This window comes from Aulonocara stuartgranti, assembly GCF_965226115.1.
Source record: "Aulonocara stuartgranti genome assembly, chromosome: 19".
In the NCBI taxonomy this organism is placed as follows: domain Eukaryota; kingdom Metazoa; phylum Chordata; class Actinopteri; order Cichliformes; family Cichlidae; genus Aulonocara; species Aulonocara stuartgranti.
Window position 1 is genome coordinate 14,666,227 of NC_138955.1, and position 27,373 is coordinate 14,693,599.

Here is a 27,373-nt window from a genome sequence, read left to right on the forward strand (position 1 = left end):
GTCGCAGGGCCAACACACAAGGACAGACAACCATTCACACTCACACATTCACACCTAGTGGCAATTTGTATTATCCAATTAACCTATCCCCACAAGCTGCATGTCTTTGGATGGTGGGAGGAAGCCGGAGTACCCGGAGAGAACCCACACAAACTCAGGGAGAACATGCAAACTCCACACAGAAAGACCCCGGCCTGATGGTGGAATTGAACTCAGGACCTTCTTGCTGTGCGGCAACAGTGCTAACCACCGTGCTGCCTGTATATACTGTATATATATACACACTGTGTATATATATATATATATACACACTGTGTGTATATATATATATATACACACACTGTGTATATATATATATATATACACACTGTGTATATATATATATATATACACACTGTGTGTATATATATATATATACACACTGTGTGTATATATATATATATATATACACACTGTGTGTATATATATATATATATACACACTGTGTGTATATATATATATATATACACACTGTGTGTATATATATATATATATATATATATATATACACACTGTGTGTATATATATATATATATATATATATATATATAGGTCTAAGCAAGTATATTGCACATTTCATTCATAGCACTGGTCATATGAGGACAAATTAATGACACCAGAAAAATAATCATAATATTCATTACCTCTGTCTTCGTAGAATAAAGAATGATATCTTTACCTGACAGTTTTTGGGGATGTGGTCGCAAATAATCAACTAAAAAAAACTATCAATTTATCTTTTAAATTTCTATGACATTATGCGTAACAGCCAAAGAATTACCGCTGAAAAGGAACGATTTTAGAAGCTCCAACGTTCAACTCTAGGCATTTCTTCGGCAACTTTAAAGGTCACACATCTTTCTTCTATATCACACATTTACAGCTATGATTTGCTTCTTTTCAGGATGCAGTACAACTGCATCTCTGCAAGTATCAAATCCCATAACAGGTGCTTTTTCAGTGATGCATCAGACATCACTCACATGTACCCATGATTAAAACCATTATTTTTATCTGTGGAAGCTAGGTCTGAACATCGTTTGCTTACACGCTAGTATGCAGGTGTCCTTTGATTTCTGTACTTTGGCCACAGTATGTCTGTGCTATACTTTCTTCGTGGCAGCCTAAAACACGAGTTAGATGAAAGCATGTTATTAAGAAGAGCAGCTTCATCCAGACTCCCTTTAAACTTTCGCATCGTGTGACATTTTCTGGAGTGCCAGATGTTAAAGCACCTGGCAGTAATAACAGCAGGGTTCTCAGAGGTTTGGAACATGAGAAATCACAGACCAAACAATGTCTGTCAATCAGTTACAGATTGTAATAAACAAACAAACTTTCTGAGTTTCTGATCAAGGGTGGTATAAAAAATAAATTAAAAAATACCAATAAATCTTTTCAAAAATGTTCCCATCTTTAATGTGACTCATAGCCTGCACAATTCAATTTTAAAAAGAAATCTGTTGGGGAAATGCATTTTTTTTTTTTTAAGTAAAATAAGCTGGATTGCATAAGTGTACACAGTATGAAACTAATGCTTTGTTAAAGCACCTTATGATTTAATCACAACATGGGTAGGAGAGCATCATTATGGAGCAACTTTACTTTTGCCCACTCTTCCTTGCAAAAGAAATCCAAATCTGTCAGACTTCGACTGCATCTCTTGTGTTCAACCCTCTTTAAGTCAATTATTTCCCAATGGAATTTTTTATTCTTTTGGACTGGTCATAATGCCCTGCACCTTACTAAAGCCAAAGTTAAAGCTGAACTAAAGGAACCCCAAAGCATAATACTTCCACCACCATGCCTCATTATGGTTTTAGGGTTTTTGGGTGATGCAGTGTTGTTTTTGAGCCCAAAATGTGCCAAAACCTTTGTCTAATCAGGCCATAACACATTTTCTCACACCCACATACTTTTGAATAGACTCGATGTACTCTTTTACAAATTATAGCTGAGATTGGAAGGTTTTTCATTTTTAAAAAAGGTTTCCATCTTGCAATTATACCCATAGTCTAGACAAATGGAGAATATGGGAGTCACAACATGTAGTACACAACGAGTAGCTGCCAGAAATTCCTGCAGGTTCTCCAGTGTTGCTATAGGTCTCTTGGCAGCTGTCCGGACCAGTTCCCGTCTAGTCTTTTTGTCAATTTGGGGGTGGGGGTTTTCACCATGTTACATGATATCTTGAATGCTGTGGAATTTTTTTTTTTTTTAAAAACACCTTTCTCCTGACTGATACCTTTTAACAATGAGAGTCTTTTGATGCTTTGTAAGCGCTCTGCAAACAATAGCTTTTGCTGTAACAGGCAACTGAGTAAACGTCAGGAAAATCCTACTTGGATAGCTGAACTTTAAAGCTGGGAGTAGCATTCAAATGATTTATTGTGATCTCATTGCTTAACATCACAAAAACCTGCATTTTAACAGGGGTGTGTACACCTTTTATAGCCAACGATCATCTGAAATCACTGCTCAGTTGAGTCCATTTACCAAACTTACTCGAAAAATGAAAATGCACTCTCACATTCATGCCACTTTAACTTACAAATGACACTATAAACAAAAGATAAAAGTAGTGATCATGATAGCATCTTGATCAGCTCGAGGTACTTCTCGAACCTTTTCTGAATGTCCTTCTTAGACTTTCTAGCAAGAAATAAAAGTATACTGCATGAGTGACTTGAAATTATGACTTCTTCTAATTCAAACACTCACATTGCAACTTTCATAATTCTGACATCAGGGGCATACACATCCTAAGGTCCCCATGCAACAAACAAGCTACGATTTAATTTCTTCACTACAATCAATTCCATATATATTTGTTATTTTGTAGGAGATATTCTGGCTAGACTTCTATTTATGTAGAAACAACATCTATCCAGCTAAGGCTCATGTGGTTCAGTATTGACCAGGTTGCTGACTTTACTCAACATGTCTGCTAGTTAGCTCAATCCATAGACTATATGACATACCAAGTAATTACTCCTAAGTAACAGAGTAAGAAAATACCACAATCACTCATCAAAACTGAAGCACATTTCTTGGTAGGTCTGTACTACACAGCAAACCAGAATATTGGAAAATTGGACAAAAATGTTCCAAAGCACCAACAGCATAGAGAGAGAGAGGGAGAGCGCTCAAGTTAAGTGTCAGTGAATGGACACTGCAGAGTGGAGGTGAAGCCTAGCAGACAGCTAGCAGCTACAGCTCGCCATGTTGGGACATCTGTCAATCAAAGCGGCCATGCCCCCCACTTCAACGTCCAGATGGATGAGTTAGAGTTGCTATTAAGAGAGAAACTATGCACAAAGCCCCAAATTGACTTTTTCTCTTTGTGGCCGGATATAAACATGTTTATTTCTGGTAGAATTTTAGGCATTTTCAAAATGGGAGTCTACAGATCTTGTCTTTTAGTTGTATTTCTGGTGTTCAAATATGCTTCCTAACATTTAAATACAAAAAGCAATAACAGTATTGCCCCTAAATGATATCCCACTGGTGCCAGTTTAAAAGTACTTTGATAAACCTTGCAGGTTGCTTCATAATCATTTTTCCTTTAGTTCAAAGATATTTGTTATTAAACCTGCAATTTTCTATTCATTAGTTTCCACCAAGCCAAGCAGCCCACTAGACCAAAAGATTTAATAATATGCAGCTCTATTCATGTTGTTCCAGCATGACATCACTACATAGGAGTGGGAAGGTATGGAAAGCTAAATGTATTTAAATACAAAAGTAAAAGCCTGTAACTGTTTAGCTACATAATAATGGAAACTAATGTTTTTGTCAACAGGTTACATATTTTTATGAATATACATATGACAGCCAACATTACCAATTATGTGCATCTTTTTATTAGTGTCAGGGAGGCCACGGTCTGCTGATGTAACACTTACACTCAAAAATAATCCACCACCTACCAGCCCACTGTAACCTCCTCTTTTGCAACGGCATCCAGCTTCTTGCAACAGTGGAGTTTCAGTTTGCTGTGTCAGCACAGTCAGGAGAGCAGTGTGCATTTCCTGGCTTAACTTTGGACTCAGACCCATCAAGGAGCAGGTTTTACCCTCACTTGCTATTATTTCGTAATATAAACTGTCACTGCTCTTTTTTTCCCCATTAGATGTATATTTCCACTAGGTTGTTTCAAATCAGTTATAAGATGAATATTAACTAATACACAGAGAATAAAAAAAAATCTGTATCTAAACACTTTTTGCACTTCTATTTTACACCTTTTATGCCTGACATTTAAATTCATCTTGGAGCGCATACCAAGCTATAATACATCCTGTCGTTTAAAAGCCACATAATTGTTCATCTGCATGGAAGCATTGGCTGGCCTTTTCAGATTTCAGTCGTACACTACATTAGTGAAGCCCAAACTGGCAATTACTTGACAATGTCTTTTGGGCAACTTGCTTTCCCAGTAAATGCCATGTCTCAGTGCTATACGAATACGCCATCACTCAGCAACAGCGCTTTCAAAAAACATGCTGAAAATAAAATGAATGCATCTGGATATGCTTTGGTTTACCCTCATTTTACTCAAGGCACAGCTGAAAAGTGGCTATGTAATTCCAGCACTGGAAGTGATAAATGTGCACTGAAAAAAAATCATTAATGAATAAATACACATAGCCTGCTTAGGACAAAGATGATGACAGCACAGATAGCAAACTGTCTCTGGAAAAAGGCATCTTGGCTTCAAGCCTCACCACAAGCAATTACAAGTAAGAGGAGTCCAAACCCGATTTAAATCTTCTTGAATGATACAAGTATTCATGTAGCTACTAAAAAAAGTTTGGTGTTTTTTTTTTTGCACATGTGTGTGCAACATTTATTCTTTAAGCATTCCAAACAAAAATAATAATTTAATATTATTATATCCATCTTCCATCTATTTCATATTATATCTATTTCAGGACAAATAATTTTCTTTGCCCCACTGGGTTATCACTGTAATGAGCACCCAAGAATACAGGTTCAGCAGGAAAGCACTACTTTTTTGTACCACTGGCAGAGGTTGAACAAAAAAAGAGATGAGACTGAAGAGGCAGAGTTGAGACACAAGAGCAGCACTCTCTGAACATTATGGGAGTAACCTGCAATTATTTTATAGCTCTTAAGATTCCTGAGCTCTTAGTCAGTGTTTACTGTGCAAGGGCACGGCAAGGCCACAAATTACAACCACTCGCTTTGGTACCAAATGCTCAACAGTCACGCACAGGCCTTTCTAGATCAGCTGAGACTGGGCAGACAAACAGGTAATGGAGGGGAAGGCGACCATTAGGTAATATTTTGATGTTACTGTTTTTGCCTTTTGTCATGTGATGACAAGAAATGGTGTCACTGCAGTTTTTTTAAGCTGGATAATGGAGAAAAAAAAGAAAGAAATCTATTCAATGATTAAATGAAAACAACTATTCTGGCCTGATGTGAAACTGTGGTAAAAACCACACAGCAGCAGATAAAGGAGATAGAGAGCAAGAGGTAGTGATTTCCGCGCTCAGGTCATGACACAGCAGATGAAACAGTGGCCAGGTGCAGTAAGTACGCTGGTCGTAACTTAATGAATAATATGAATTGTTATCCAATATACCACACATAAACAGTAAAGTTTACTAGTTGTCTAGTCTTCCTCCAAATACAAACAACCTTTAGAATAAAGTCAAGGAAAAAAGTATGAATTTATGTAATTATTATATTATTACCACTTATGAACATACAAAAAGGCCAAAAGTTGGCTTTTCATGAGTTAGATTAGAGTGAGCTTAATTGAATATAATATTCACTGCCAGGAGTGCATACTAAGGATAAAGCTGTATTATCTATTTTTTAACTATATAATTAGAGCTGTGGGTTAAAAAGTGCAAATATAAGACATCTACAGGCAGATTATGCGCATAAGTCTGTATATACTATAGCTAAGTCTTCAACAGAAATCTCTGTATTTTCCCAGTATTTTTGTCTGTTCGATTTTTAAAAAAAATGCTTTGGTAAATTTAAAAAAAGGTAATTATTACAACCTCTTTGATTTCGCTTGCGGTGAGGCCAAAACATCAGCAAAAAGCGTGTAAGGCAGTTTATAACCATATTCTTTCAGCTGCAACCCCAGTGGTGTTGCACGTGTGAGAGTAAGCAACGAGTAAGGCAGGCTGACCCACAAGGTCAAGGCTTAGAAGAATATCTATAATAAGGCTTAACAAACATAAAATTGCTTGAAGCTAACAGGAATAAAGATTCTCCTAAGAATCTGTGTTTCCTCATGATGCTTATCAGGGAAAGAAAGACTTTGCTCTTTCTTACTATCAACACACAAAGATTCAAGGGATCTTTTAGAAATGTTAAAGCCTTTTTTTTCCCAGAAAACTGATATGTCATATTTGATATATGTTGATATCTTCAACGTAACTTGCCTAGAGAAGTTAGGTATGCAGTATAAGTTACAGTGGCAATTTATCCCATTAAGAAGAGAATCACGGTCATCACACTGAAAAGGTTTAGAGCTGACATTACACTGATAAGCCCCTAACCCTGCTTTACATTACTCAGAGCTAAAACTTGTTTTCCTATGATGAAAGAATAATTTTAAATACAAACTTTATAAGAAAATATCCAAATGTAGACAGAGATAAGCTGTTCACTATCCTCAACAACTATGTCATCAACAAGTGGCATTATACTGACCCAGAAAACAGTTTCTGAAATTAAAATGTTTTGTATTCTTTGTTCCCCTGATACAAGTGTTACCATATTCTGGTCCTCAGTAAAAGCACTAGAGTTTTAAAGAAAAACTATTTTTAGCCGGCCAGCACCACACACACCTCAGCCGGATAAAATAACAGGCGCTTTGTTCACATGTTCACAAGTGCACATGTTTCTGAAAGTGTTGTGTGCATGGGTGTACGCAAGTTGTTTTCCAGGTTTCTGCAAAGAATTGTGAAAGACTCATCATGTGACGCACCGGACCATCTTCAGCCACGACTTCTCCAAAAGCTCAACTGCCGCGCGTAGGGGGACGTGACCCGAACACAAAACCGCAACAACAAAAACCTCATGAGGGGTTGGGAAAGGAGTGGCAATTATGTGGCAACTGGGGAGGTAAGGTAACCGCTGCAGCCGCTGCAGGCTGATCTCCATTTTGTCCACCAGGAGAGGAAAAAAAAAGTGAGAAACTGGACAAAAACAAAAACCAATCATGAATGGCGTTCTGGCATCCTCAAAAGGTGCTCCATCGCCAGTGGTGTTTCAGCAGTGTAGGCGGTCACAGTAAGGGGCTTTGTGTCAGTCTCCAGCTCTGTTAATCTGGACTTTCTGAGGAAGTGATGTGGGGGTAAACTGGTTTATTTTTTGTTCCTTTCTCCCCCCTCTGCAATAGTAGTGCAGGAAAAATGCAAAGTTTTTTCTTTTTTTGAGCTTCCCACAATTTACTTCTAGAACTTACAGAATCATACATTTAGTTATGGCACCTTTACATTCATGTAAAAATCTGACTGGAAAGCATGTTCAGTTTAAATCCTCAACTGTCCTTTGATGTCTATCTGGGAAGACAACATGTCAGAGATCAGGGGAATTGCCCATCACGGAGAGGAGATGACCTTTGACTGACAGCTGTGACACCTAAAATAATACATAATGGAAAACAACGTGAATATGGTCAAAGAAAAGAAGAATTTTGAACAAATGTATTTTTTTATACTTCTTTTTACAAAGACACTGCTCTAAATGACTTCACTCTGTATCTCATTCTCTGCTGGCCTTCTCTGTTCTGTGTGTTCTCTGATTTAGAGTACACCCTTAGCATCAGCACTCCTTATAATTTTACATGCAGGTCTTTCCTGAAAAAGAAATCCTGATCAGTGATGCAACCTGTTTAAACCAGGTGGGGAGAGAGTAGCAGGAAAAGGAGCATAAGGAGAAAGAGATGAAGGATGAGGAGGAGAATAGGAAGAGTAGGAAGGAGGAGAAAAAGAAAGAAAAGAAGAAAGAAAGTCCAGTAAAAAGATAAATAAGGATAACTTTGAACTGTGAAAAAGGAAAGCTGCTTTAGTTGAAATAGGGAGATGGAAGAGAAAAGAAAAGGTCCCTTTTAATGACTTGAAAAAACAATGCTGTGTGCTAACAATACCTGCACATGCACACACTGAGAGGGAGAGAATTGCTTTTATTTCTTCTCCACATGACTGATAGTGCTGCACATTTTCAACACCGTAAAATAAAACGATCAATTTCAATGCACAAATTCAAGTTCAACCAGTGTGTTTGTGAATCTTGCAGGTAAAAATAAAAATGTTTTTCAATTTGATTTCCATTCATAATTGGCTTTCTGTAAACCGAATAAAAATTAAATGACAAACATCAATCAACGCTATTATTCAGCTCTGCCGATAAATGCTCTGATAATGGCTCCATCGTATGATGTAAATGAGTTCATTTCCTGGAAATGACTGACTGCTATTAACATTCTTGATCTATTTTAAAACCTCACTTTGTCAATAAAGAAATACAGAGAGGACAAGACGAGTGGGTTGGTAAAAATCAATTGTTTTGAATAAATAACACCCACTTAATCAGCCCCATGAATTAATCAAAGGCTGACCTCGTGCTTTCAGTAATGCTTCCGGTTTGATCCCTTCACAACCCATTTAATGCCACAGCAGAAGGAAAACTCTTCAGCATGCTATAAGCTATAGGTCATACAGATATTGTTCTGCTTTTGGTTGTGGAGTCAAAACCCAAATTATGCAGAAAAAAAAGAGGCAACAGCTTTGAGTGGGGGTTAATGATTCAAATGACATTTAACTAGCACTGCTCTATACCTTAGAGCGTTTCAGCAATGTAAATAACAAGGGCATTAAAAAAAAAGCTATATTTAATATTTAAAAGAAACACTACAGTGTCTCCAGGGTATCTGTTCAGCTCAGATATATTTCAAAATAAAATAACTAAAGTCACAAGACAACTGCAAGACAACTTTCATCACATATAACCTTGGATTGTGCTGAAAGGAAACTCCTGCATCCCTCCGTACCAGATTTTCCTTAATGAAATAAAGTAGCTGATCATGCCCAAGTTGGCTGCTGGGAAAAATTTGGATGCATAAACGTCGAACACTAGCATATATTTAATTTAAGGGTGTTCATGGCAGAATTTGCCACGGCAATTAATCCGATCTTAATTTCAATCTGTTTATGGGTGTCAACAATTGGGAAAACAAGATAATCCGGTTTAAAAACAATGAATTATTTGCAACAATTTTTACTACAAATCCCTCACTTGTCTTGCATTATAATTGAAGCGTAGCCCCATTTAAACTGCATCTGAAATTTTAGCTCAAAGTCACTCAATGTTTAGCTCAACAGAAGGAGATTTTATCTACAGGGAGTACACACTAAAAAGTGTAAAGTGCTTGGAAAGAAAGCGACTGGACTTCTTTAAGTTTCTATGTGGACGAATCATTAACAGTGTCCTGCAGCTGTCTCTGTCTCCATTAGCTGAGGGTCTCTTAAATGATCCACTATGGGGTTGTTTGTTGGTGGCTTTGGCTCTCTGATGCTACTCCTTTGGCTCCCCGGAGGCAAGCAGGGGCCGGAGATAGTCCCTGGTAAGATGGGTTTAATGATCAGTAACCTCATCTAGTCTGTGCTCAACTCCCAAAGAGATGACCCTGTGCCCCTCCACATGCTTTTATTCAATTTACTGTTTTTATGTTAGGAAAGAGAGAGCGAGAAAAAGGATGTAAACACACAAAACTGTAGACAATTTGATTGAGAAAAATATGATATTTAGGAGCCATTCTGCAGCATTGGTAACATTCCTCAATAATCAAATATTATTTAAATGTCACTTTTCTAACAATCTTTCCGTCCTTTTTTAGTTTGCCCTCATTAGCATGACTTGTGTCGTGTTCCCCTGTGTCGCCTTCTTTCTGCTAGTTGGATCTTGCATTAGCGTGTTTGCCTAATGCCTTTTCCTCATCTAAAGTGTGCACCTTTCTTGAATGCAGACTTGTATTTTTGGATTTTCTTTTCTCTTTCGCAAAGAGTCCTTTACACAACAGACACATTGTCACATGCTTGCCCCTCACTCCGCTTTGAACCCAAGCAATAGCCTCAATCTGTCCTCGGCTCCGTCGGCATACTCTCACCCTCCTGCTGCCGAGGTGAAAGTTAGCACCATTGTTAGACAGCCCTCGGGAGCACATTTTAGGAGGACCATTAAACGTGATTTGAGCTGATCATGCGGGTCTTGGAGCAGATAAATAGTGAACAACGATCACTTTTTCTGAAACACAGGAAAGAGAAGCCTGAGACCGGCTATAAAAAAGACATGAAAATGTCTACAATGCAAGAACACTTGGATTAGCACTGAAAGCAAGCTTTGCTTTTCTTTCATGGAGGCATTATCCTTGTGCAGATCAACATTAGCGGTACATTAGTTTGTGTTTGCACTGCACAGACCTGTCACAGGAGTTGCAGCATGCATTTAGTTACTATCAGGTTTTACATTTCTCAAATATTCTGAATCGCAAAATATATATATAAACATTTCTTTTAACAGATTAGACTTGACCTATTTGATCTATACATTTGATCTTTTCCATGCTTTATTGTAAATACAATATGTCCAAAAGTTGATTCTGTTCATCTGGACGTAGCGTTTTGTGGGAGAAACGTTTCATCACTCATCCAAGTGACTGTTTCAGTCTCAGCTGACTGCAGGTTTCCCCAATCTTATAAACAGTACATTTGAATAATAACTGAAACCAGCCCACTGAGGAACAAAGGGCTGGGAGGTCAGGTCCTTAATCTTAATTATGCAAATTCTCATGACCATTGATCAACAACCACTGACCAAAACCCACTGATCAAAGACCACTGATCAATGGCCATGAGTAACATTCACAGAGAGTTGGGGAATGGCTGCAATCACAGCATTGTAAGATGGCGAAAGATGTACCCTTAGGCCCCCTCCCCGATTCAGAGATGGTCTTTCCCTTTTCACGTAAATGGCCTCCTTGACTCCGCGCTCAAACCAGCATTCCTCCCTGTCCAGGATGTGCACATCCTCATCCTTGAAAGAGTGTCCACTGGCCTGTAGGTGTAAATAGACTGCAGAGTCCTGACCTGACCAGGTAGCTCTTCTGTGTTGTGCCATCCACTTCGCCAGAGGTTGTTTGGTTTCCCCACTGTATAAATCCTGGCAATCCTCCTGGCACTTAACAGCGTCCACTATGTTACTCTGTTTGTGTCGGGGGACCCGATCCTTGGGGTGGACCAATTTTTGGCGCAGCGTGTTTTGGGGTTTAAAAGCCACAGAGACCCGGTGTTTAGAAAAAATGCGTCTCACTGCTCCGATACTCCTGACACATATGGGATCACTACAGGTTTTCGCTTGGGCAGCGGTTGTCCTTCTCTCCTGGGTCGGCTGGAGCACCTGGATGAGTAACGAAACGTTTCTCCCACAAAACGCTACGTCCAGATGAACAGAATCAACTTTTGGAGATTTACTTTCCTGGATGATTGAGAATGCATGAAGACGTATATACAATATGGTTTTATGAGATTTGCATTCTGTTTTTATTCACATGTTATGCAGCATCCCAACTTTTTTGGACTACACCGTGTACAAAATTCTCTGCTGCTTATGCCTGGTGAGGAGTAAATAATGGCAGAGTCCACAAACCAGAGAGAGTAGTTTCCACTCTCATTTAGCAATACTGTGGATTTTGGTCAGTAGGCGGTAAACGTGTGAAACCTTAACTGCACTGACTACAGAGATATTTAATCAGTCTTATGAATTGGCTTCTGATTAAACTTCACACAGTGCAGCTCTCTGGCAGTTTGATTGTTTCCCGTTTCATGCTGAGAAAAAGTTCATTACTTCACCTTTGTCACAGCATCAAATGTTAATTTTATATAATATCAATATTTACATTTTTTTGTATTGTGAAAAATAAAAACAGATTTTGTCTGCTTGTGAAAATAACGACATATTTGAATGATTTGATTCTATGTGGGTTATTAAAATGTGATGTCAGATCAATTTTGACAGTGCTACCCACCAAGCCAATTCCCCTCTGTGATTTTTTTTTTACTTGCTTTGCTTTTTAAATGCTGACTAATTACAATCAAGATGTAGCTGCAAACCATGACTTAAGTTTGTATTCTTTCACAAATCCTGCCTTTGTTGAGCTGATCTTTAAAAAAAAAAAAACATGTTGGGAAATGAAAAGGAATTACAAAAATAATCAAGTCAATGATGCTGGAACAACAAATTAGAAGACAGAACGAGGGCCCACGGCTCTGCTTCACCCTGACCCTCCCCTGTCAGTTGCTGCCTGTGGAGCTTCGAAGGTTAAAGTGTGTGTGTGTGTGTGTGTGTGTGTGTGTGTGTGTGTGTGTGTGTGTGTGTGTGAGAGAGAGAGAGAGAGCAGGAGTGTGAGGATGTAGGACCAAAAATAATTAGAGTACAAATAATTAGATGCAAGCGCTCTTGTTGAAGAGTGCACAGCTTGCACAGACAAAAACGAGGATAGAGGGATGCTCGAGGCTCAATACAACCCACCCTCTGGTCATTTTGGCTAGAAGCAAAGTGGTGGTGGTGGTGGGGGCCTACGGTTTACATTGGGGAGGCTGGGAATGGAGGGGGAAAAAAATTAAGTCGTATGAATAAAAATCTGATAAATCTGGCCTTAAATAAGGAAGGTAACATTCTGCAAAACATACATTATTGATTAATTTCTAATTACTAATTAGCATGTTTTGGAAAACAATGCAGAGATTTACACATTGCTGTAAAACCACAGAGAATTTTGCAATAATAGAAATCTTTTGTACATTTTACTGCAAAATATTGTTTTTGGGTTTTTTCTCTTTCCCCAAACACTGAAAAGTCTTATTTTAGAATTGTTATAACAATTATTTTCATTTTGCTGGGTTTAGACTGGTTGTTGCGGATGTTTATACAGGCAGTATAAGTAAGATGGATGCAGCTGCTTGCTCTTAAAAGTGAAGCTAACGGGAAAGCGCTTTAAAATCTGCCATTTTTTTAAAGGCCAGCAGGGGGAGACTCCTCTGGTTGCAGAAAGAGTTCTTTTTAAATAAAAGTCTAGGAAAAAATGTATTATTACATGAGAAAGAATAGAGCTGATAGAGCAACTAGGGAAGTAAGTAATTTGAGACAGAGTGAAATTCCATAGCAAATAGTCTAACCAGGGGTCACCTTTAGAGTGCTTGTTAAAACGCTACAAGCAGAATGCCTGTAACTATAAAATAACTATAAAATGCAGGAAATGCAGGGCAACTGCAACAATGCTGAAATCTTGCTCATTACAGTTCAAGATATACAAGAAACTGAATTCGGGGTACATGCAGGACGACACACAGACCCAGATTTTACAGTAACAAACTGTCTATGGCGATAACAGCGGAAACTATTACATTTTACATAGCACTGAGCACTTATATATTTAAAACAGGTAGAGTTTAAACTAATGTGAAAAACAAACAAACTGGTAAATCTAGCTGGTGTTACTTTGTTTTATCCAACAGGAACATTTCATACATAAAACTGTCTAAAATAATTTATATTTGGGAATTTAGTTATTTTTTTAATACAGGGTGTGTCTTTAGTTTTTTTGTGTGTTAATTTTAACACAATCCTGGTTTAAAAAATACTTAAAATATTTGATAAGTGTGCATTAAAGGTTTTAGTAACAGTAAATCCGTTCATAATTAGGGCAAACAATTCTAGGAAACTGTCTAATTTAGTTTTTTCTGACAACTACATCAGTTTAAAAAATTAAAATGTTAACCCAAGCAAATGAAACACTGACTAAATAAATAAAGCTATTACTGAATATAATATAACTAAAGTAAACTAGACGTACCAAAACTTGAGTAAGTCATCTGTCCTTGACACTGATTGAAATGGCAGAGATTGTGGCTGAGGAGGAGAAATTGCTCAGTGAAGCTTTCATTTTTCAATGCACACAAAGCTACACAACAGAGCAGATACCAGTTAGCTCACTAGGCTTGGGTAACCTGAGACAACCTATTAGATCAATGCTAACCACACATCCAACACGCAGACCACAGTCAGTTTGGAGCTGGTGAGACGGGTCAGTGCTTGTGCGGGAAACAAAACTCAAGTGAAGCGATAATGGCAGGTTCAGTCACGAATGGGGCTCACTCCACACTGATCAGCGTGGATATTTAGAAGCAAGCTACCCCTGCATATAAACAGCGTGGACAGAGGACGGTCGGGAGCAAAAGGTAGCTCATTTAAAGAAAAACTCAAAGCCTTTAAAGGAAAATATTCATGGTTGAAAAATAAACGTTGACACCACCCATGTTGTGAAACCTAACCAACATGCATAAACGTGCTGTGCAGTTCGAGGTCAGAGGCTAGCACTAAATGAGAGGGGATGAGTAAAAGCAGCTTCAAATGGGTGACAAGCAAGAGGTCAAGGTACGATCAAAGGATGAGACACTAAAACGGTGCCCAAGAGGACTCCGTGGCCTTTAAAGGGGGAGAAAACTGCCTACATCCATCTGTGTGCATTTCACTCCCCTTCATCTCAGCGCTCAGCGTCCTTCCCACTCCTTTCGTTTTGACTATGACGGGCTGCCCCCTTTAAAAGAATGAAATAAATAAAGTAGCATTCCTCCCCCCTCCCTGAGGGTGGGCAGCCCATGCAGGAAGGTAAACATGTCCACTGTGGTGAGCTCAGACCACGCGGATGCATTGCTGCAGGTAACAGTCGTCCTCCACAGCTCTGTGCCCACCAGCAACATCTCAGCATCCACTAGTAGTGCACACTAGCCTATGTCTGAACAGATTTCCACTTCACTGCCAAACCGTCTCTCCTCAAGCAAGGACATCCACGGATTTGACGGGGAGGTTGATTCAAATCAGGGTCAACAGTCTTACCTCTACCTACAGCACCTGGCTGATGGCGTGTATTCTGTCTGGAAAGCGTCACCTTTTTGACTTCTGAAGTGCCGACTTTTTTTTGTAAAGGCTTTCTATTAGACAGGTTGGAATTCATCTTGAAGGCTTAGTGGGTGTTCAGATGAAAACGGCCCCGCGATAAAATAATGCAAGGGGCAGAGCTGATGAGAAAAGGTTGCTTCAGGTAACGGTGAGACACTGGAGTACAATATCTAGTGAGAAACTGCAGATTCAAAAGGATCCAGACTAGATTTATCAACTGGTCACCAAAATTACTTGCAATCTCCCTATGGATATTATAAAACCAAAATGCAATCACCAAGCAACCAAATTTTTCCTAGTTATTTTTACATTAGGGTGAATGAACCATTAGCAAATAAGCTAATGTTAGTTAGTACTAGCAATAAGAAAGCCTGCTTTACCTAAAGAAGCCATCTTTCCCAGCAGGTAGAAAATACGGTCTTTGATACATGGAAGTATTGAGTGTCTAAGCTCAGCTAATTCACCCCAACTCCAAGAACTGATATGGTGACCTAGGCATTTTTGAATCAGCTAACGAGATACATACAGTGTAGATAAGTTACAGCTAGCAGACTAACAGCTGAAAAACATATACAGAAGTACAACGTATCAAATTATTACAGAAGTCAGTGAAATCCGTAACACTAAATTATATCTTGGTTCAAACATTACTGATTTTAACCATCAGTGAATCATGTAATGGCACAAAGCAATAAGTGTAAAATATTAGTAACAGCTAACTTAGGGGAGGTCAGCCAGTTCACTGTAATGAAACATGTATCAAGTACTGGTAGCTTTGCCATGTCCAAGTCTGCTTTGGTGCCACGATAACGACACTCAGACACACAATATACCCTAGACTCTCAGATGCTGTAGACGAGCTGGAAGTCTGGAAGCTTCACACAAACATGAAAGAAACGCTGACTTCCGCAGAGTTAACTATCACGTTTTTTTCTCGTGAAGTTATTCAGAGCATCTGCACATGTAAACAAATGAATCCATTAAATCACACACAATATAAACCGTTTACTCCAAAATATTCAATCATGAAAAAAAATGCATGCATGCAATCACAGTCAGCGACCCACAAGCCGAGGATAGCTGGAAACGTTGTGTTAGTGTACTATATTTACACACAGAATGATGTAAACAAAGAGTTATCCAGTGGAAAAAAAGAGCATGGGTGAAGTTCAGTTTAACTAATTTGTGATTCCAATGCTTCTTCTTGTGAGGAATACATAGGCCATGTCTGTCTCCTCTGTAAAAGCACAGAATCACATCAAGTGCATGAACGTGCATTGCACAAAAAGCAATCAACTTGAACTAATCGCACAACAACTGCCAAACTGAAAATTCAGGTCATCTATTTGGCGTACAGTACACTGATGTTCTTAGAGTCCAGCCTATACGCTGCATAATCCCGTTCCTCTTTTTTAATGCGTAGGTGGACAAGGTGTGGGCTGATGTTCATTACTTTCCTCTCTGCGAGTCGATACTCTTCCTTAGTCTTCAAGTGCTCCCTCGGTGATGCTATGTATACCCTAGCTGCCAAATACAGCATTATACAGAGTGTGTGTGTCTGTCTCTGTGTGTGTGTGCTCTCACATGTAGAGAAGAGAAAATGATAAGATGAGGGTGACAGGAATACTCATCTACATCCAAGATTTGGTCTATAATAATATATGTAAATATGAAAGAGAGTTCTTTGACAATATTGTTTCTCTGCTACAGAGCTACCACCACCCACTGGTGAAAGGTGTCAGTGTGTGCCCAGCTTCTGTAAATGACAGGAAGCATGTTGCTAAAAAAAATGTCACCAACAGTGCTCTCTCAAGAGCTGAACCTAGAAGCTTTCCTGCCTCAAGACGTCTGGGACCAAAAAAAAAAAAAATCCACCATCACTGGTAATGTGAAATATGACTTTGGATGAGACCAGTCTCAGGGCTTCAGGTCTGACAGACATGGGGGGGATGACAAAGGATGATGATGGTTGTTGTTTCCCTTATGTTTCCAATCACACAAACAGAGGCCGGGCTGAAAAAGGCCAGAGAGCCTCAGCCTCCTCAGCCGGCAGGCGGTTCAAAATCAGGGGACAGAGTGAAAAGAGAACTAAGATGAGGGAGAGTGAGAGAGGGGTAAAGGCAATAAGAGAGAGAGCGAGAGAGAGCGAGAGAGAGCTAAGCTGCCTGCAGACACCACGCGGCTCAGAGCAGATCGACAGTGACGGCTGGCTGATTAGTCAACTCGCAGCCCCCAAGACTGAAGTCTCCGTGCACGCACACACATGCAGAGCTGCACTGGAGTTCATTTAAATAAATCCAGCTTTTATCAGTACTCAAAACACATGCGCACACACCTAAACAAATGGATACTCATGACACCTGAAGGAGGCTCATGCAGTAACCTTGAGTCTGTGTATGCAGGGCTTGAATTTCAGTGCAAGATTGTGGGTATTTCATATTTTACGACTGATTCCTGCACACATAAAATTCTCTAGCCTAACATATAAAAATAATTATGATGACTGCCCAGAAGTGCTGCAGAGGTAGACCGATATCCGTCCTGGACAACACCTTGTGCACTGTCTACAAAGCCTGTAAGGTCCATCTGCTGTTTCTAGGCATCTTGTTACCATCCGCAAAAATCTCAAATTTAAGAAGCTGAGACATACTCTGGATGCCATCAACTTGAGCTGTAGAGTAATTTCTGACACAAATATGTTGTTTAATTCACCTGCTAAACAATTCTTAAGACCACCTTCTTTAATCTGTGTGTTATCATCAAAATTAAAAATGACAATCCTTATGAAATTGATGTTATTAACCTTCACTCTCAGCGTTATCAGATAAAAGGTGAGGCAACAGTCTAAAAACACATTTCAGTCACTCACAGCAATAAAAGGAGCTCAATTGTAAAATATAAGGTGCATGCATAGCAAGACCATGAAAAGAACAGAGGAGACAATGGAGACAAGAGTGAAGAAAGCCATTAAACAATATCCTTCAGAATTAATTACCTTAAGGAGATAGATGGGGATGTTGCTGAAGTCCACGGGGAGTTTAAGAAGGAAACGAGCAGAAAACTCTCCTGTCTGGGGGGTGAAAAAAAAGGTCAATTGTATTTCATGGAGTAGATATTTTATAATGCTCGCCTTTTTATATCAGTACTGAATGGACTAATACTGACTTTTAGTACTCTTGCTATGGTTTAACAGATGTGACATGTGACTTAAATACAAGAAAAAATAAAGTTTTCAGATGAATACAGTCCTGAAAAACTAAGTACACACTTACTGCTTCTATAGGAATTAGAGGGTAAGAAGCAGCCAGGTACTGATATGAACTAGATGAACTGATTAAATGAAAGTAAGCATCTGTACAAAAGCAGAGGTTTTATGAGCTTGCTGGTCTTCAGCATTCAGATGTGTGTTAAAGAAATCCCACAGTTTTCCTAAGAGTGGAAAATTGCAAAAGATCCAAGAACTCCAACTCTCCAACTCTAGAGACCTCAGTCAGTGAGTTAAATGCTAAAAACAAAAAACAATGAACAAGAATGGCCATCCGCCACATTTGGTGAAAATCTGACACAGCATGTCAGCAAAAACATCTCATATCAACTCTCAAGCACAGTGCAGAGAGGTGAGAGAGCAGAGGTGTTGATTTGGGATTATTTTGCAGCCCCTGCACCTGTCAATGAATCGACCACATACTCCTTTGTATACTTAAGCATTCTAGAGACAAATGTAAGCTGCCCTTAGCCATTTTCTGAAAGCTAAAGCTTTTAAAGCAACCCAGTCAAAGACGAGACCGCAACTTGACTAAAGGGCTGTGATGGGAAAATTTCTCTGTAACAATGCGAAAGACTAGACAAGTCATACAGAAAAAAATCACTTCAGGATATTGCTGCCAATAGTAGTTCAACAAGTTGCTAAATTATGGGGGCTATGTAGTTTTTCCTGGGACTGTAGACCTCTAAGTTGGGAGGTTTTTTTTCTTCCTCATTTGCTCTAATTTGTACATTTTTCCCCCATTACACGGCCTCACAGATGATAAAATTCAGTCCACATTTTCTCTTTTTCCATTTCTTGGAATAAGACATGTTCCCCACACAAAATTAAACTAATGATGTTTGCATCTGTAACCATGTTTTAAAAAATAAACTTTTTAAAACACGGGACACTGACACACTCTTGTTCTTTAAAGTTCCAAACTAATTAAAATATCTTACCTGAATTATCTGATGTGTCGCTGTGACATAGTGACCGCAACAATACAACACTTGTTTGGCTTAATTCTTTCAATGGCTTCATCAAACTACATTTTATTTAAAATAATACCAACACTGTATTCGAAGTGTTATATGTTATATGCAAATTTATGCAGTATGATGTTCCAAGGCCAAACACTGAATCTAAATGTACAACCTGTGGTGTAAGCAGAGAACTGGTTTGGTTATTTCCACTGTACTTTCAGATAATGTCTTCACACAAGAAAACAGAAAAATAAGAATTACCTGAAAATCTGTAATAGCACAAAAAGCACACAGTTCTGACTTTTAAACACTGGAGCAGAGTCTTATTACCTGATGTTTTCCCTGAGGCTATATGTAGTTAGAGAAAAAGCGCTATACAAATGCAGGCCATTTACCATTTACCATTTACCATCCAGACACATGAAAAAGTATGAAATTGCGGAAAGTACAAGTGTCTACGTGCTTTCAGGTTGTGTTTGCATGTAATTGTGACCAAGATGATGGTAACAAAAACTGCAAACATTTCTGTCTTCCTGTCTTGTGTTTACTCATTGACCAACATATTTTAGTTATTTTTTCCACACGTGTTGCCTACAGTCTGAGGCACACGTGAGAATATGATCTTTAATTTCTCGTAATATCCTCATTTGTATTTGCTGTTTGCTGAAGGGCCATCAGTTCCACTAATGGCGTGTGCACTTAAGCGGCTTTTGATTATTCAGTATTGTTAAATAAAATCTTGTGTAAGTGTACCGCTGGGAGTGGTCTGTTGGCTGCTGAGGTCATGTGACGTCAAATGAACAAAAGATAGGCCCTGGAATGCAGAACTCTTAAATACAGGAAATGTCGAAATATCTTGTTTGTTTCACTTGACATTTGCATTAGCTATTTGGTTATTTCGTGTTTGATTGTGCAAGTTAAAACAACTATTAAACTAACTATAATTTGTTAGCATTTGCTTCCCTTGTGTGTCAAAGTCCGTCTAGTCAGGCACTGTAAAAGTTCCCCTCTGTTTCTTGTCTGTTGGGTCTGTTTTGATCAGCCTGGTCTGAGTTTATTTTGCTAGTGTTATGTTACGCTGGCATTTTAACTTGAGTGTAGTTCTGTTTATTTGACCTTCTTCAGATCCCAGAGCAATTATCTGACTTTTTCTACATTTCTTTATAAAGAGCTTTTGAGTTAAATAAAACATATTTGCTTTAAGACCTAATTGTACTTGTCGTGCCTAGCCAGCTCAGTCCCTCAGAGTGACGGGCAGAATAACGACTACCCTCTCCACTTGCACTCCAAGGTGGAGTCTGAGCCTGTCCACCTAACAAGAGATTTGCTGGACAGGCAGCTTCATATATTGTTTACTTATTTACTTGCAATTAAAATACTTGCTGAGGAGTGCCTAAAAAAAGGTATAATTTTATAATCCTTTTAAGCATGGGTGTTCCTGCTTTCACACGCACTAACATGTGTACACAAATGCGCACTGCCAAAAATATAGTTTAATTCTGTGGGAGGAATGAGTTCACAGAGATATAAGAAAAGAGGTTAGAATATTGCACCATTTAAGATTCACAACGGTTTAGTTTCTCAGTGCAAGAGTATAATGGCCAAGATGGGCAGCAGTTTAATCAAATACACAAAATTTTGTGCATAAGACACAAAATAAGTTTAAATCAATACACAAGATCAAAACATCCAGATTTTAAACTTCAAAATTAAGAATGTGCTAATAAAGTCAGAAAGGGTTAACTGTCACAGCTCTCTTAGGCCAAACAGAGAAAATAATACAGACCAACAACTGTGTTGTAAATAAGAATATACCAGTGGAAACCTTTCCGCTGTGTTTCTTTTTAACTGCTACCACGCAACTCTTGTTTTCTTAAGATGCAAAAACTTCACAATCACAAAATCCATAAACAGGAGCTTACCCAGCTGTTCTTGCATCCAGCATAAATCTCCATGTTGCGGCCGTAGTTGGGGTCTTCCAGCAGGCTGTCATACTCAAAGAGCAGTCTGGAGCTCTCACGCAGACGGAGGCACTGGTAGTGATGGTACTGCTGGATGAGCTCCTTCACCAGCTGGAGCAGACATTCAGGATTCCCAGCATCCCAGTGGACCAAGTGCTGAAGCAGACACCAGAGATGGTATGTCAGTAAAGATAATAGACAGCCCATCCATCAACAAGTCCATGTTAACATGTGAAGTCTGTACTCTAAGTACAGTGTTCCCTCGCTATAACGCGGTTCACCTTTCGCGGCCTCACAGTTTCGCTGATTTTTTTTTGTGTGCAATTTTCCATGTTTTTTTTGTTTGTTTGTTTGTTTGTTTGTTTTTTTAAACAGCGCATTGTGTTCTGCATCCTGATTGGCTTTAGACCACTGTCAATCAATCTCGTGCCGTGTCTGCTGTACAGTACAGAATGCGTTGTCAGATTTATCTTTGATCGCAAGCAGTGTGACTCTGAAGTGCTGCACTGCATGTTTGGAAGTTTTCCCCCTAACAAACACAACACTGTCGATGAAACGTCAACACCTGCAGGTGCCTTTGGTTTCATTCTAAGATACTGGACTTATTTTTCCACGAAGGTTTGAACTTTGAAAGTGTTTAACCAAGAGAGAAAAGTGAGAAAACGTTCATGCCTGTCTGAGAACAGAGTATAAAAGTGTGTAGTGAGGGTGTTTTACAGCCTTGAAACATCTATAATAATTATAAAAAATAAAGCTGGCTACTTCGCGGCTTTCACCTATCGCGGGTTATTTTTGGAACGTAACTCCCGCGATAAACGAGGGACCACTGTATATGCTATTTTGATTGAAAATGATTGTTAAAGACATTCATATTTTAGAAAATCTTTCGTAGATAAAGGAATCAGTACAAGCATCATGATCACAAATAGGACCATTTAAAAAACAATTCCTGAATAAAATATACAGTGGGGCAAAAAAGTATTTAGTCAGCCACCGATTGTGCAAGTTCCCCCACCTAAAATGATGACAGAGGTCAGTAATTTGCACCAGAGGTACACTTCAACTGTGAGAGACAGAATGTGAAAAAAAAATCCATGAATTCACATGGTAGGATTGGTAAAGAATTTATTCGTAAATCAGGGTGGAAAATAAGTATTTGGTCAATAACAAAAATACAACTCAATACTTTGTAACATAACCTTTGTTGGCAATAACAGAGGTCAAACGTTTACTATAGGTCTTTACCAGGTTTGCACACACAGTAGCTGGTATTTTGGCCCATTCCTCCATGCTGATCTTCTCGAGAGCAGTGATGTTTTGGGGCTGTCGCCGATCAACACGGACTTTCAACTCCCGCCACAGATTTTCTATGGGGTTGAGGTCTGGAGACTGGCTAGGCCACTCCAGGACTTTCAAATGCTTCTTACGGAGCCACTCCTTTGTTGCCCGGGCGGTGTGTTTTGGATCATTGTCATGTTGGAAGACCCAGCCTCGTTTCATCTTCAAAGTTCTCACTGATGGAAGGAGGTTTTGGCTCAAAATCTCACGATACATGGCCCCATTCATTCTGTCCTTAACACGGATCAGTCGTCCTGTCCCCTTGGCAGAAAAACAGCCCCATAGCATGATGTTTCCACCCCCATGCTTCACAGTAGGTATGGTGTTCTTGGGATGCAACTCAGTATTCTTCTTCCTCCAAACACGACGAGTTGAGTTTATACCAAAAAGTTCTACTTTGGTTTCATCTGACCACATGACATTCTCCCAATCCTCTGCTGTATCATCCATGTGCTCTCTGGCAAACTTCAGACGGGCCTGGACATGCACTGGCTTCAGCAGCGGAACACGTCTGGCACTGCGGGATTTGATTCCTTGCCGTTGTAGTGTGTTACTGATGGTGACCTTTGTTACTTTGGTCCCAGCTCTCTGCAGGTCATTCACCAGGTCCCCCCGTGTGGTTCTGGGATCTTTGCTCACCGTTCTCATGATCATTTTGACCCCACGGGATGAGATCTTGCGTGGAGCCCCAGATTGAGGGAGATTATCAGTGGTCTTGTATGTCTTCCATTTTCTGATGATTGCTCCCACAGTTGATTTTTTCACACCAAGCTGCTTGCCTACTGTAGATTCACTCTTCCCAGTCTGGTGCAGGTCTACAATACTTTTCCTGGTGTCCTTCGAAAGCTCTTTGGTCTTGGCCATGGCGGAGTTTGGAGTCTGACTGTTTGAGGCTGTGGACAGGTGTCTTTTATACAGATGATGAGTTCAAACAGGTGCCATTCATACAGGTAACGAGTGGGGGACAGAAAAGCTTCTTACAGAAGACGTTACAGGTCTGTGGGAGCCAGAGATTTTCCTTGTTTGAGGTGACCAAATACTTATTTTCCACCCTAATTTACGAATAAATTCTTTACAAATCCTACCATGTGAATTCATGGATTTTTTTTCACATTCTGTCTCTCACAGTTGAAGTGTACCTCTGGTGCAAATTACTGACCTCTGTCATCATTTTAAGTGGGGGAACTTGCACAATCGGTGGCTGACTAAATACTTTTTTGCCCCACTGTAATGGGGTGATAAATGACCCAATTCATCCATTTTAGTTGCTAAAACAACTTGGTTGCTTGAGACCGTCAAAGCAAGTGACCAAATAGCCATGCCTCATCATGTGATGGTGTACTAAGTCCAAATAAAATAATAATAATTATAACTTAGATTTGTATAGCGCCTTTCAAGAAACCCAAATAAAAGTGCGAGTGTAGAGGATGAAAGGATCAAACAAGGGACTTTCATCCATGTTCAACGTGAAACCAAAAGTAAATGTGGAGTTATTATTTTTAGACAAAAGCATCTTTCATTTTCAGTTACTTAAAGAAAATATCTGTTGTCAAAGACAGTTTGGTTAAGGTGTTTTTGTGCTGCAAAACTCTCGGATCACAAAAACTTTGAAACTGCAGAATGTGGTCTTTTCATTTGAAAAACTAACTATTTCCCATTACCTTGGGATAACACATAAGAAAACACATAAACTTCTTAGGTAACACAGATGTTTTGCCTCTATACTATGTATACTAAGTAATGCTGTAAGTAATGGCAATTTTGAGTCAGCAAAAACTCTGACAAGGCATAATAATGTCTTTATCCCCATATCCATCATATTTCATCTGCACACTCCTCAAATATATCAGCACAACCTGTTGGAAAATTATAGACTACAGTATAGGTTATTTTGCAAGGAGCAATCATGGAGCGCATCAGGTAGTGCACTATATCTTCTCTCTCTGAAGGCTAACAGGAAGTATTTTGGAGCTCATGGTATTACAAGCATATATAGAAGTGGACATCTAGTTTAATCCCTATTTGGGGTGAAGCATTGCTGTCAGCTAATCTCCAATTTTAGCAACATATTCCAAACTGGTTACAACAGCGTAAAATGTTGTTACCCAACTGAAAATAGTTGCATAGAGAAAGAAAATAATACTATTTGTATCAGTAAAGATAGACCTTAAGAACATGGTAGTGGGGAAAAAACTGGTTCATCTTGGAAAAAGGTTAGTTGCCTAATTCTGAAGAGCCTACTTCCCATTACAGATTGAGGAGGAAAGGGTTGTGCTAAAGGATGTCCTGTGGCCACATTTAAACTGATATGGAAAAGTACTGAGTCTGAACTGATGTACGTGTCACATTTCTGACCTCTGTTGCCACAATGATTGAAGATTTTGGATAACAAGGCAGTTTGTATTGTCAGGATGCATACAAGAGCCCAACCGCTTAATTTACTTATCTGATTTTACTACAGCGATTAAATATCTGATGTTTGAATAGATTAGATTTAGTACATGTCTAAATGCTCTGTTGTGAACCTCTCTTTCACCAAACTCAGTTTTAGTCATCACAAGCAGAACTTGACCCTTTGGGACCAATATGCAAATTTACAGGATGGAGCTACAACCATCTGCCACATGTGAGTGAGCAGAACCAACCAAACATGACCAACTGGTCTAATTCTACCAAATAAAATAAAACAAATTGCCCTTTCCCCCCCTCACTCTGAAAAAGAACCCAATCACTGATGCGCAAGGAATAAAACAATTAGAATTAATGTGAACAACACCGTGCAAAAAATAAACAGCAGAAAACATGTCAGGTCTAATCAAGACAAATGGATGGCTGCGCTCTTGACAATGAATGTTGTGAGAGCTTTATAACAGAGATGCAAATCAAGACCAAAGCAAAGAAAAATAAATTACTGATTTAATGAGTCTACCTCATTGTCTGGACTGGAAAAGGCTGTGCGTGTTTAAAGAGATTCAAACGATAATTTAAAATTGCTCTTTGACAAGTGGCCATTTGCCACTTCTAGTTTTTACACAACTGCTGCCTTGTTCACAATCATCCAAGGTGATTAGATACAAGTCATTTTGGAAAAGGTAAGATTAAATCTGCCAGCGGGGAAACTTTTTCTCCCCAAAATATTTAACATGCAGACAATGAAGAGGGGAAGGAAAGGGGTCAAATGAACGTTTTGGTTTAAGGATGATGGCCGTCTCGTGCAGCCCCCTGGTCCTGAAAAGTGAAAGTGAGTCTCCATTCTGAAACTCATTCTAATTCTGAAAGTGAAATAGTGCTGGCAGATTCAAATTGTGGATAAGTCAGAACCAAGTAATGCAACTTGATGACATAACCACACTGGCCCAAGTAAACATGAAACTTCCCCAACCTAAATGATGAGCAAGCTGGAAAAGGATGCCTTTTCAGTAAGCACTGAGTAGGTGGAAGGATTAATAGGTGCTGGGAATGCCGTAACCGTTAACATGCATTATATTAAGGTATCAAAATCAGGATCTATTTGACTTGCATTAGCTTGTCTCCTCAACTGTCTGTCTCCCTCCTGGCAGTCCGGTGGAGAAGGCTTTCATTGTTTCACAGCAAACCACAGCCTCTTTTTGTCAAGGGAGGAGGAATGGCAAGGGCAGGCTAAACAGAGACGGTGACCTCATCGTCCTGACCCACCAGTGGTTACCAGCAATGCCGGGATTCCCGAAATAAGGGGGAGATGAAAACAAGGATGGGCATTGTCCAAAAGAGGCAGTCAGTGCCTAGGGGTAGGAGGGAGCTGAAACCGAGGAGAGACTGAAGAAGTGCTGTGTCAGGATTGTGACACAGAATATCAGCGAAGCTCCACTGAGGAGGGCGAGAGGGAGGGAGGAGGGATAGGAGGTGAGTGGGTGGGTAGGGAGAGAGGGGAAAAAAGAAGGCTAAAGAGCTCAGGCAAGCAGTCCAAGGCCAAAGAAACTGGACTGAGCCTAGGAATTTATACTCCCTGTGATAGGTAATAATAAACATGTGAAGTAAACTCAGTGAGAGAAAAGTATTTTTTAATCAGTCTTAAGATTAGACAGCTGTGATAAACATACCACAGAACTGCTGTTGAGAAAAAGCAAAGCAATAAGACAGGCTATTTCACAGAAACACTCCCTCAGTAATTACAGTTAAGGTGCCCTCAAGCTTAGTACTTAACCTCTCCTTCAGTGGAGCTATTCATTGGCCAATGACACAAGGGCTGAGCTTCTGTTGGGTGGCTCCCAGGTAAAAGAGACTGCTGCTGAAAAGGTTGACTTTGCCCTGCAAAAAACTGCTCTGTGCTCAGGCATTCATTTAGCTGGTTTTGTAAGGAACACTCCAAAGTGAAAATGATCATGGATACTACAAAGCTGCTACAGTTATGTTATGAATATATGTCACAGTTTCTACCTGCCTCACCCCAAACGGTCACGGCACATTGCTGTGCCTCCCTGAACCCAGTTCTGCTGGAGGTTTCTTCTTCTTAAAAGGGAGTTTTTCTTTCCCACTGTTGCCAAAGTGCTTGCTCATAATATGATCATATGATTGTTGGGTTTTTCTGTTTTCTTTGTATTATTGTAGGGTCTTTACCTTACAATATAGAGAGCCTGTTGTTGTAATTTCTGTGCAAAATTTGTTGCCCATAAAGCCTAAAAGTGTTTCAACACACGCACTTTCAACATTCTGAGCGAATCACTTTGGGTTTTTGTTTATAGTTGCCCTTTTGCACAAAATCATTTAATGCCCAGTCAGACTGGCTCAGATGTTTGTGTTCACACCAGCAGGTCCGC

General features: G+C 39.4%; 1 protein-coding gene across 1 annotated transcript in view; it reads right to left on the reverse strand.

Moving 5' to 3' along the window:
• Nucleotides 1-27,373, reverse strand: part of babam2 (BRISC and BRCA1 A complex member 2) — a 114,749-nt gene that overhangs the window by 55,189 nt on the left and 32,187 nt on the right. Inside the window, exons 5-6 of the mRNA XM_082517150.1 lie at nucleotides 21,201-21,395; nucleotides 18,044-18,118 (exon numbers count right to left, since the gene is read on the reverse strand). Coding sequence (XP_082373276.1) covers nucleotides 18,044-18,118; nucleotides 21,201-21,395 — 270 coding nt within the window. The remainder of the gene's footprint in view (nucleotides 1-18,043; nucleotides 18,119-21,200; nucleotides 21,396-27,373) is intronic.